The sequence below is a fragment of the Rhincodon typus genome, chromosome 10 (genome assembly GCF_021869965.1).
Source record: "Rhincodon typus isolate 14 chromosome 10, sRhiTyp1.1, whole genome shotgun sequence".
Classification (NCBI taxonomy): Eukaryota; Metazoa; Chordata; class Chondrichthyes; order Orectolobiformes; family Rhincodontidae; genus Rhincodon; species Rhincodon typus.
The window spans coordinates 37,794,898-37,807,629 of NC_063341.1; the positions used below are offsets into that span (position 1 = coordinate 37,794,898).

Sequence of the window (12,732 nt, forward strand, 5' to 3'; positions counted from 1 at the left end):
GAGTCAACTATTTTTGCAGGCAAGGCATTCCACACCCTTACTACTCTCTGAGTAAAGAACCTACCTCTGACATCTGTCCTATGTCTATCACCCCTCAATTTAAAGCTATGTCCCCTCGTGCTAGCCATCACCATCCGAGGAAGATGAAGAATTGAAATATTCTTTGGAAGATGGAAGAATTGAAATATTCTTCTTGAACTTGCACATCTCATCATCTAACATCAAACTCAGATCTACAATGACAATTTGTTCTGCAGATAGTTTTGTTATTTGAACTAGTTCAACTAAAGATTCCTTACTGTGTGTGAATGGGTTGCACTACCATTGTCAGTATTTGCTCCTGCTTAAGAACTTTGCTGATTCCTACCATCTGAAGATTCTTCAGTGGGCAGTGCTTGTGCTTGTGAGGCTTTTATTGTTCCACAGTGCTGACACAGACTGTTAGCATCTTGTTTGGCTTTTTTTAATCTTTGCTTGTCACCTGCTTGAAATGCTTGTACCTGATAAGGTAGGGACTTTTGTGGTGTAGTCGTAATGTCCTTACCTATGAGCCAGGAGGCCTGGGTTCATATCCTACCTACTCTAGAGGTGTGTGATAGTACATCTGAACAGGTTGTTTGAAAATACCTGTACTTATTAAAGTGGATAGGTTCTGTTGGTCTTCTCTGATGTATGTTGTCCTTCTCTGACAATTTGTCTGCTCCTCTTGGTTTCTGCTTCTGACACAATCTGAATAGCTTTCTTCAAAGTCAGATCTTTCTTGGACTGTAACATATCTGCTAAAGACTCGTCAATAGTTTCAACAACAGTGCTGTCTTTTATGAATTCTGCTTCCACAGTCCGAAAATTTCCACTCATCTTTTGGCATCATTAATGAAATTAACTATGGATTCCCCTGGACAATGAACTCTTCCACTAAATCTTGCTTTTTTCAAGAATTTTATTTGTTCTCAAATTGAAGTAATTGTCCAAAGCTTAGACAACACCATCAAGCATATTGGTGTCCTCTTTCATGAGTCAGTGATTTCTAATGTCATCAGCTATAGGTCCTATCGAATACAGTAAGGTATTTAACTGGCTTGCTTGCACTTTAGTATTTCACTTTGAAGCAATTCTGCATCTTAATAACTTTTTATTCCCCAAGATGTTCAATCCCATGTCCTATTTGGCCCATCACGTCTCATGAGTCAATAAAAAAATAAAATTTTGCAGGTCATATTGTTTCTTCTGTCATGTCTTCCTAATGCGATTATTCATCCCACTTATTTTAAAACTTTTAACTTTGCAATATCTTAAGTTTTCTGTAATCTCTTTCCCTGGAAGACATTTATGTCTGTAAATAGCAATGCAGTTTTACATTCCTCGTCTAAAAGGTTTTACACTGTTTAGCATTGCAATGTATTCTTTTCCATCTTTTCAAACTTTTAATTCTGTTCAATATGACTGCATTAAATCATTACATTGGCTGAAGCATAATGCAATCTTCAACACTAATCCTTTCAGTAACATAACCCAATACAATACTCACCTTTCGCTTCAGCTCTGGCTCCCCAGCTTTGGAGGTGGAGGTTTTGCCTTGAACCAATTAAACCGCCTCACAGTATGCAATTATGCTGAGCCAAACCACCAAAATAGAGGAGGGATCTCCCAAAACTTTTCAACATGGGATGAGAACCTATTAGATCTAGCCAATTGTCTCTCCCCATAGATGCTCTGTGACCCATTGAATATTTACAGCTTTTATTTGACACTGCAGCATCTGCACTGATTTTGCATTTATTTTGCTGAATTCCTTCTCCTTATTCAAATTTGTGGGTTCATTGTCAGGTTGTATGGGAAGGGTTCCACATTGGGATCTCATAATCTGAAGACTTACCCGTATGTTGTGAAAGCTGCACGTCATGCACTTTTGTAATCTTTCTTCCTCTTCTCTGTCTGTGAATATATCAGGTGAAGACAAGCAAGGTTCACTAATAGCCAGCACTTCAAATCATGCACTCAATGGGTCCTAGTCTCCACAATGGCATTCACTTTGTAAGATGTAGAGGGTCAGAAAGAGAGGGATACAATGGCTGAAACACAGAGCATTTGTGAGCCACTGCATGTGAGGAATGTAGAAGAGGAATAACTTCTCTTCTGGAGGTCTCGCCTGCATCCCAATTCAACTACATTATCTATAAATCAAGGTATTCAGACTTCATGGAAGCTGTTTTAAAAAAGAATAACTTCCAAGCTTTCGTATAGAACTGGTGAGCTGCATTAAACACAGTTCTGTAATTGCAAGTGTCTATTAAGTGCATCTACTGTGTTTTGGATATTTCAGTCCACGATGGAGTACAAGGCAATGCTGGGAAATCTGCATTAAAGTTTCACTTTTGCTGTAATCCTAAAGCAAATGATATTTTTCCCAAAGATGCTTAGAATATTGGCATCTTCAGCTGCTAGATTGGTACATGTTTTTTCTATGATATCATTGGTGATATAACATTTGCTGTCAAGATCAGTGGCCATAATGAGGCCTAGCCAATAGCAGTTGCACAGCTGTAATGGGCAATGATAACGTTGTAGTTAGTCTAACAAGACCTCAGTATTTGAGAATAATCTGTGTTGCCTGCATTGCTGGCAGTATGCCCAGTTTGCCTCTAAAGTAGCAGAAATGGAAATCTATAATAGGTCTGTCTCCGGATTCAGAAGCCAGGAAGCAAGATCCACCTCAATCGTGAAGACAATTATTTCAGAAAACAACAAGTCAGTCCTAGCACCAAAGTAGCACTGAGAAGATGTACAAGACAATAGTTAATAGCATTTAGATTTCACCCAGGGAAGCATCCTATTAGAAAACACAGGAAGAAATCTTAACAGGAGAGACATGCACACAAGGCCATTAGTCAGTTAGGAGCCATTTTGTAAGTGCAGTGGGCTTTGTTGTAGCTGTTTAACTCAGCCATGACATTTCTATTCTATTTCTGGATTTTGTAAGCAATTGAAGAGGAGAAGCAGGAATGATGAACCAAATCTGATAAACTATGGTCAAAGGAATTCCAGCAGGGTTTAGAGTGGCTAAACTGGACAAAAACACAGAAATGGTGAGGAGACCTGGGAAGGATCTTTGATTTAAGATGGATATGTGGAGGAATTTCTTCTTTCAGATGGTAATCAGTCTTTGGAATTCTCTTCTAGAGACAGCAGTAAAGACTGAGACATTGAATATATCAAAGGTTAAATGAGATTGAGTTTTGATCTACAATAGGCCACGGGTTGTGGGAGATAGGTAAAAAGATGGAGTTAAGGCCGTAGTCAGACCAACAATGGTCTTATTGTATGGTGGAGCAGGCTCAAAGGACTGAATAGCCAACTTCTGCTTCTATTTCTTGTGTCCAAGCAGACTTCCAAGCAAGTGGCAGAGGAGGTAAGCAGCAAGACTGTAATTGTTCCATTCTCAAGTCAGTATCCAAAGAATTCCAATTGCCTCAGCCACTTGAGAAGAGTGGTAAAAGGAGTGGTAAAACACTCACAGGAGTAAAGTCTTGATTCATGACTTTTCAAGCATTTACTTACACATCATCCCTCAAACCAGCATACCTTGTAGCTCCACTCATTCGTCTCCAGGCATGTCACATTTCCACCCGAATAGCCAACACAAATAGCTTGCCTCATTGTCACCCTCCACAAATTTTGTCTTTACTGCACTGCACAATGCATAATGCATTTTTTATACTCACAACTCTTTGCTGTCTCTCGTTGGAGTTGGACAAATTGCACAACTTCAAGGGAAGCAAAGAACCAGAGGGGAGGCCTCCAGTGATAGTGACCTTGACAGCTACTGGCTATACATATCCATCTGGTCTGTTAGAAAGGAGCCCTTGTTCCAGAGGATGACAGCCAATAGCAATGATCTGCCTAGAAAATCTAAGAGGCTTAAGGTACTGGTGCCTGCACATGCACGATGTGAAAAGGTTGATTTTCTGCTGCTATTCTGGGTATTGCCTCCTTTAAGCTGGATTTCTGAGTCCATCCCCTTTGCTCTTTGGAGTGACATGTTGCTGTTGAGAAGCCGGCTGCTAATGCTGCCATTAATGATGATATTCCAGTTGTCATGGTGCTGTTGGTGTTGCTGCTCTTGTTTCTCATCAGAGATGCAAAATCGGGCAGCATAACAGACTCACACATCATAGGAAATTGCAAATTCTTTCAGGAAGTTAGAAATTGCTTGTCAATAATGAAACCACACACACAGAAGTAGTGCTATGAGTACAAGCCTCATAGTGGTTATTGTAAGATTTTGGGTTTTTGAGCCGCAGATACCTTGAAAATGGAAGCCAAGGATGGGTAAATAATTTTAAGGTAGATTATTAAGTCTGTTAAGAAGCTTATGTCTGATGCAACAACGCAATAGAAAGGATAAGTGTACAACCCGTGACAGTTGAAAATAATTCACTGATCAAAGAGGACAAACAGATGGTTGGAACAGAGTATGTTTATCTCAGTATTCTGTGTATGAAATTCAGTGCATTGATTGATAGTAAAATGCCATTTTGACATTATATGTATTTGTATAATCTTAAGTTCCTGCTTTTGATGTCTCTATTCAAAAATAAATGATTAGTGTTCCAGTACTATGATTTTAAGTTGATAGCTGAACATTTTTAATACTTACATAATGAGAACATTTTTTCAATGTATTCAACAGGAAGCTATGGAAAAAATGGGAAAAATTGGAGAAATAATTCATCCGGATGAAGGGCAAAAAAGGTACTTAATTTTAAAATGTTCTTAACTTGATTTTTTTTTAACCAGCTTTCCTTGTAAGGGAGGCTAGGTTTACCTAACTTTCATCAATTGCGGTCTTCTACTGTTTTCTAGAGCAACCATCAAATTGGAGTGAGTTGATTCTGTATTAAAACTTTGCCACCTTATCAAATTGCTGAACAATATTCAGCAGATTTTTGGGGAGGGATTTGATCTTATTGACTCTTCCATTCTGTAGAACATTATTGTTCCCAAGGCATTGTATCACCAGGGTATTACGTTCATGGTACTTCACATTGTTACACTGGATTAATGCTCATTTTTATTGTTAACTTCCTCTGGCAAGCATAATCAGACTATAGTTTCATTTTTGAGTGAATTATTGAGGTTTGCAAGCCATAGGCTGCGCAATACTGTTGGGTTGTATTCCAGAGACCCTACAAGAAACACCATATATTGTGGATTTCCCCTGTAAATGGAAAAAATATGGTAGTAATTTTCACCATAGTATCCTGCCAGATTTTCTCTGCTTCCCTCATGACTGTTATTCCATCAAAAAAAAATCCTGCCCAATTAATTCAATAATTCCCTTTAAATGTAAGACTTATCTTTTGGCATAAAGATATTCTTTACATCCCAAGCTGAACCTCTTGGAAAGCTTCGCTAAGTAAATTATCAGCTTTCAAAATAATTTTGTTTCATTATCAGGTTCTGTGCATTACAACAGTAACCACCTATCAAAATTTATTTTGTTTGCTGTGAAGTACTTTAGAATACCCTGAGGTTATAAAAGGCAACACAGTTCACACCACTTTAAACATGCGTATTTAAAAGGGGAGTCACTCTAAATAGTATGCATTCATAACATTAATTTCAAAGTTTTTATTTCTCACATTTACTTTGGGGAGAAATGATGCTCTTCATTCTCAGCTTGTAAAGATGTCCCTTTCATTAAAACCATGTGTACCCAACCCTTTCTTCTCAATTTCCGATCCTCTGGCATTCATTAGCTTTGCTTAAGATGTTCCTTCCACATCTCTTGCAGTTTGTTCTTCTCATAAGTTGGCATTTCCACATTTTTTCCCCATATCTATTCACTGTCACTGATGCAAAAGCTTTTTGCCAACACCTTTTCCACTTCTGTTGAAAGGCCTGGAAATCAGGTAGCAATGGGCAACTCTTTACAGGATCATAGAAATATAAAAATTCTTTGGGTGCTATGGCAGCCATTTGTGTATGGCGGATATATTACATTCGTACAGGGTTGCCATATTGAAGCATTGAGAACAATATAAATGAAAATTCTTTTGCATTTCTATTTAGTGTCATTTTTGTCTTCAGGTCTAGGTGTAAGCACTCTTCTCTGGCCGTTGGAAAGTTTTTGGAACTTTGCTAACAGCATAAAGTTAAATTCCTGACATGAAGGTCCTCAGCCTGTTTCCCTCTGCTGTGCACCTTTGAAATAAGCATATAGGCCAGGCAACAACCTTCTCAAATAACAGACAATCTAACTACCACCCCTTAACATTCAATTTAGTTACCATCACCAAATCGTCAACTATTAACACTATTGGGGTTAACTTTGGGGTTAAAATACATTGGCTACAATAGTAGTTAAGAGGCTAGGAATATGGCAGAGAGTAATGCACCTCCTGATTCTCTAAAGCCTGTCCACTATCCAAAAGGCACAAGTCAGGAGTATGATAGAATACGCCCCACTTGTCTGGATGAGGGCAGCTCCAACAACACTCAAGAACCTTGTCACCATCCAGGACAAAATGACCTGTTTGATTGGCACCAAATCCACAAACATATCTACAGACGCACTACAGAAATTCACCAAAGATCCTCAGACAGCACCTTCCAAACTCACGACCACTTCCATCTCGAAGGACAAGGGCAGCAGATAAACAGGAATACCACCACGTGCAAGTTCCCTTCCAAGCCACTCACCATCCTTACTTGAAAATATATCAGCATTTCTTCACTGTTGCTGGGTCAAAATTCTGGAATTCCCTCCCTAACTGTAGGTCCACCCACAGCACATGGACTGCAGTGGTTCAAGAAGGCAGCTCACCATCACCTTCTCAAGGCTAACTAGGGGCAGGCAATAAATGCTAGCCCGGCCAGCGACGCCCAAATCCCAAGAGTGAATATAAACAAAATCTCCCTCGTACAAAGTGAAAAATATCTGACCCTTTCCAAGCAGAAAAGTGAAACAGCTTTATCTAATCAGTCATCAAGTATCATAAGTCTTTCATTCTGTTTCAAAGTCCATCTTTTACTCTATTACATATCAAATCCAACACTTCTAGTCCTTTGATGTGGAGATTAAGGCATTTTTTAATTGTGCTATGGGCATATACACAATTCACAATGGAGAACAGATGTCACCAGAACAGTGTGGAAAATCTAGTCAGATTAGAATACTCTAAATATTGGTGTCATTCTTACAAGCATTTACAATTGTACAAATCAGTTATTTTGTTTAATGATATAATATCGCTGGTTAAATTATACAAAAATTTCCTAGTATTAACAGTTTAATAAATTCATCTAGCAATAATAACACTCCTAAATAGCCTACATTTGAAGTACCGCAGCTGTAATCAGTATAAATTGTACTGTCACTAACAGGAAATGTCTGCTGAGAAATGAACAAAAAGAGAGCAATTACAAATCTTTGATCTAACCCTAGGATTCACAAAATGGTTAAAATTATTTTGTATTCTATTCCTACAGAACCTCTCTATTAGACTGTAACCTACAGTGAACCTCTTTATTAGATTGCTGGCTAATTCATTTCCTGCCTGCAAGCTATTTATTTGGCGCATATGATTTTCACATATTCTTCATTTTTAAATGAATAAATAGTTAAATTTATAGTTTTAGCTATGAGTTCTTTATGCTTGTTTTAGAAAATCAGCTAGTAATTTTTTATCTTTCCGAAAGAATTTGAATTATAGTAACGCAGCCGCTGAACTCTAGAAAAACTAAAAGGATAAGACAGTGTTTTTCCACTATTGAAACACAACACGGGAAACATCTGGGGCCCAAGCCTAAGCAGGCATGCATTTTGAACATCATTCCCATGTGTCTTGCTCATCTATGTGCTGAGAGGAAATCTCAGGGGAAATTGGCTTTAGCCTAAGGACCAATAAAGTTTGTATGAGATTGTTGTTTTCTAGCTGAAAATATAGAGAGCATTTCTATACTAAAATATTGTTTAAATTCAGAATAAAGTCTTCTAATTCAAGAAAATCTGACCAAAGCATCTCATGTTGTTAGAAGTCACTTGTTAGAAGTTTAGTTTATTATTAAAATAGTTTGAGCTCATTTGTTTTGTAGGTTTTATGACAACAAATACAAAGTCTTCCTGAAGCTGGTTGAGCACCAGAAGAAATACAGAGCAATTATGCAAAACATCTGATTGCCACAGCAGTGGAGGAAATGTCCAGAATTTACGCAATCCTTTACCACTTTCCAAATAAAGAAATTGTTTGGTAATAAAATTGCAACGAATACATTGCTATCTTTGTACTGCATTGGAACCTTTGTAACACATAAACATGAATTCCAAGTGATCAAGTAGAAGAAAGATAATGTCACGGCTTCCCCAAAGAAAAATTTTAGATTAAATCAATTAAAGCATGTAAGCAGTTTCATTTTCATGTTAACACTAAACTTTGTTTCTTGTAAATCAGATGTTAATGCCTAAGGAATCCTATAAGACTTCAGGGTGAGGCCTGACTGCAGAGTCAGCAACGTGCACATTGCAACTTCAGTGTTAGTTTTGTTTTGCATTAATGCTACATTGCAATGTAAATCTACACTAAAAATGTACTTTAAAAAAACTACTGTTATTCATGGATTAATTCTTGAGACTTGTGAGTTTACAAGGTGGCTAGAGTCTGTTGTAATAGAAACAGCAGGCGAGACTTATACCCTGCATAGGCAATACAAAGGAGTGGCTGCAGTGATGTTAAAGAAGTGTTGATAAAGGTGCTCAATGTTGATTTCCAAACACTTTCTTGCCAGCCACCATTTTAAATGCCACGTTTCCAGCAGTTTTGGACTAAGTTACTGCAGATACTAGAATCTGTATCGAAAACAAATGCTGGAGATCCCAGCGGGTCAGACAGCATGCATGGAGAGACAGCAAGCTAACGTTTCGAGTCTAGATAACTCTTCATCAGAGCTGAAGTGTTGTGCGGAAGGGGCAGCATTTATGCTATAGTTTGAGGTGGGGGCGGGTTGTGACTGTGGCGGGTTGGAGAGTGCTGGTGGAGGAAAGATGTTGATAGTTCAGATTAAGTGATCGGAGAATATTGTCTCGTTCCGATATCACTTAATCTGAACAATCAAGATCTTTTCTCCACCAGCACTGTACACCCCACCACTGCCACAACCACCCCCAACTATAGCATAAATACTGCCCCCTCCGCACTTCATTTCAAGTCTGATGAAGAGTCATCCAGACTCAAAATGTTAGTTTGCTCTCTCTCCATGGATGCTGTCTGACCCACTGTGATCTCCAGCAATTGTTGTTTCCAGCAATTTTGCCTGCCTGGCTTCTTCATAACACAAATACTGGGGTTATGATTTGATTGTGTTGCCTGACCCATAGTGCCCGAGACCAGAAGATTAAAGCCAGGCAAATAGATTGTTAAAAGATTTACTTGTAAGCCAGGAGGAGCAATTTTCTGGTCCTGTTGAAATGTTCATTCTCACACTTTGGCCCTTGTCACTTCAATCTAATTTGAAAAGTTAAATTTTGTGCTCAGAGCTAAAATACTATCATTGGTAACCTCGGTGCTCATTCTCCCAGGCTCATGCACACCATGCTCACAGCCTAACTTCAAATTGTTAAAGTTATCAGCTTATCTCATTTGTATTTGAGAAAATACTCTAACAACACAAACACGTAAACATATTTCCCTAAACAATCATCATTGATCTTATTTTAATTTACACCACAGAGGAACTGTTTGTATGGTTTGTGTTTTGTCATGATTGTGTAAATTTCTACCTGAGAAGAGATATTTAAAACCAAAATTTATTTTTCCCTTTCCACCAGTTTGTTGGTCCTAGCATGTTATAGTGCTGCTGCCACTACAGCATATATATTGTAATTTGTGTTTTAATGTTAATACAGATTTAGATGTTGTTGTTGATAGTGCGAGTTACATTGGCCATCATTTCTGAACGTGCTAGCTAAGTATTCAATGCACCTGTATTCTAACAGTGCAATTTTTACAATGATACAATGTATAAAACAAATACTACCCAAAATCAGGGAATTTCCGAGGGCAGAATTCAAAGCCATTTTTGCATCATTTTATTGTTATGTATCTTAATTGGTCCTAATTGTTATAAAAGCCACTAGGCAACCAAACTCTAAAGTTCCAGGAACGTCAGAAAATTACAAAATCTCTACTGGTTCTGGATCCTAGTCAGTAAGGTATTCCATCATCTTACAGTTTGCATCCAGGACCATACAGAACTCTGTTTTATAAGATCTGCCTGGTTTTGCCTTTGTTGTTGCATTAATATAGATTCCTGTTACAAAGCTGCTTCTTCGTATTTTTTCCACGTTCTCTTTCAAAATTGATTAAATAAGTCAAAAATCGTTGATCCATTGATTTTTTTTTAATGGAGCCACAAATTACATTAATGTTTTTACTGATACCAGCACAGAATGGCATCCTGCCAGGTATGCTGGAGCAGAAAGGTAACTACAAACATGAAAAAGGACAATGGGAATAACTTTCTGTTGCAGTTCTCCTGTTATGTCACATGTTAGCACAGAAAATGTATCACAGGCATCCTAGAAAAACACTGTTCATACTGTTTTCTGGGGTTTCCGATGCTCTTTGAAGGGACTTATGACAAATGAGCAACAGAAACCTCTATGGAAATTGACCTCCATTCCTTTCAATACAATTAGCCTATCATCTGAAAATAACAATGTTGCATTGTTGAATTTGGAGCTGTAAACAAAAATGCCTTAGGACTGCTTCTGTTTAAGGACTGAGAATTGACCTCCTGCTGTGATGTGAGGTTTAACCAATTACTGCAGCGCTTCATACATGAAGTAATATACATATCACTACAGTGCTCCACTGTCTCTGAATTGTGGTATTAGTTGTCTGACATCCAGCATGGAATAAACAGACAAACCTCCAAATTACCACTGAACACTAAAGCAATTAACTTTGACGCTGCCCTCAAAATATAATTTCTTAATCACTGACTGCATCCCCAGTAACAATCTTCAGCTAGAACTACTGCGTGGGTGATCCATCTTGGCTTCTTCCAGTGGTCCTCGGCAACAGGGGTGCCGGACTTCAGCTAACTGAATTCACTCCACATGATATCAAGATCCACTGAAGACACTGGATACTGCAACATTCTGCAGAAGTACCAAAGACAGAACAAGTTGTACCCCTAGCCAAACTGTTCCAGTACAACTGTAAAATTGGCATGTACCCAACAATATGGAAAATTTCCCAGGTGTGTCCTGTACAAAAAAAGCTGAACAAATCCAACCCATCTAATTACCTTCCCGTAAGTCTACTCTTGATCATCAGTATCAATTGTTGTAATTCGCCAAGTCTTCTTAGGCAGCACCTTCCAAACGCACAGATATTGTCATCTAGCAGAATAAAAACCGAAAGAACTGCGGATGCTGTAAATCAGGAACAAAAACAAAGTTGCTGGAAATGCTCAACAGGTCTGGCAGCATCTGTAAAGGAAAAAACAGAGTTAACGTTTCCGGTCTGGTGTGACCCTTCCTCAGAACCCGTTCTACCAGATCTGCTGAGCTTTTCCAGCAACTTTGTTTTTGTTGTCATCTGGCAAGACAGACACAGCAGATACATGGGATCACCAACACTTGCAACTAACATAATATGTCTGAAAGTCTGAAGTCTTGGTTTAAATCAGATACAGTAAACTGAATGATAATATTATTATTTATCAGTTGAAAAGAGAATGCTTGATTATACAATTGTGCCATGTAAATATCATATGACATAGAGGTGGCAACAGCTAAGGCTGAAGTAAAAATTCATTAAAATGGAAATGTGTGCCTCTTTCTAAGGAGAAACAAACAAGTCTTAATCAGTAATTGATCAAACCAGCCATGGTAGATGACACATATGTAATGTTGTAGTTGTCAAACTGATAAAATTGTTGGAGATTAAACAGTGTCAAAGTTTCACACGCAACATCTCTGTATTGAAAAAGGGGCTAAGAAAGCTTGCTTCAGAGCAATAGTTAGCTATCTAAGAAAGTGTTGTCTGATCCATGACTGGAGGTAGAGACAGAGCAGGCTGATTACCTATTTCGGTTGACATAAATTGGCTCACTTGTGATTGTAAGCACTGTGTGTGTGATATTGTGATGTATTATTTTCAATATTTTTGCAGTATCCTTTGCTTTATTAAAGAACGTTAGGTATAGCCCACTGTTAGGACAGCCCTGAATTATTGATATCCAGGGTAAATACAACGGACCAGGAAAGGTGAAAAAAATAGCTTACACAGTGGTGAGGTGCCTTAGAATGTTTTACTATGTTATAGGCACTATAAAATAGCACATTATTGTTGCTGTTTTTGAGAAAACCTTCAGCACTTGTATCATCCACTTATGCAACAGGAAGTATCAATACAAGCTTATCCTTTCTCAGAATCAATAATTTACATGAAGGAGCATATGACAAATCAGAGAGTAAGAATGAGTGGAAAGAACTACAGATGAAATTGGAATAAGGGAAAATAAATTCTCCCGGCTGGCGCTCCAGTTCAAGAGTCCCCACAGCTCCTGAGTATATGGATTTGTCACGAATGTCTACAAATATGTCCCCAGCAGTATGCCAGTTGAGAGTGCCAAGCGGTGTCTTCATTGCAGAATATTTACAATCCAATCCTCTATCCATGCCAGTACCCTTTCCCCTAACACCATGGGCTTTTATCATATTTA

The 12,732-nt window shown here is 38.2% G+C and overlaps 1 protein-coding gene across 2 annotated transcripts in view; it reads left to right on the top strand.

The window, feature by feature from the left end:
* fggy (FGGY carbohydrate kinase domain containing) overlaps nt 1–8,402 on the top strand; it is a 310,186-nt gene extending 301,784 nt beyond the window's left edge. For both annotated transcript variants that reach the window (XM_048601899.1, XM_048601900.1), the window contains 2 exons: nt 4,691–4,752; nt 8,098–8,402. In XM_048601899.1, the coding sequence (XP_048457856.1) occupies nt 4,691–4,752; nt 8,098–8,179 (144 nt within the window). In that variant the 3' untranslated portion in view covers nt 8,180–8,402. The remainder of the gene's footprint in view (nt 1–4,690; nt 4,753–8,097) is intronic.
* The last annotated feature ends 4,330 nt before the right edge of the window (nt 8,403–12,732 follow it).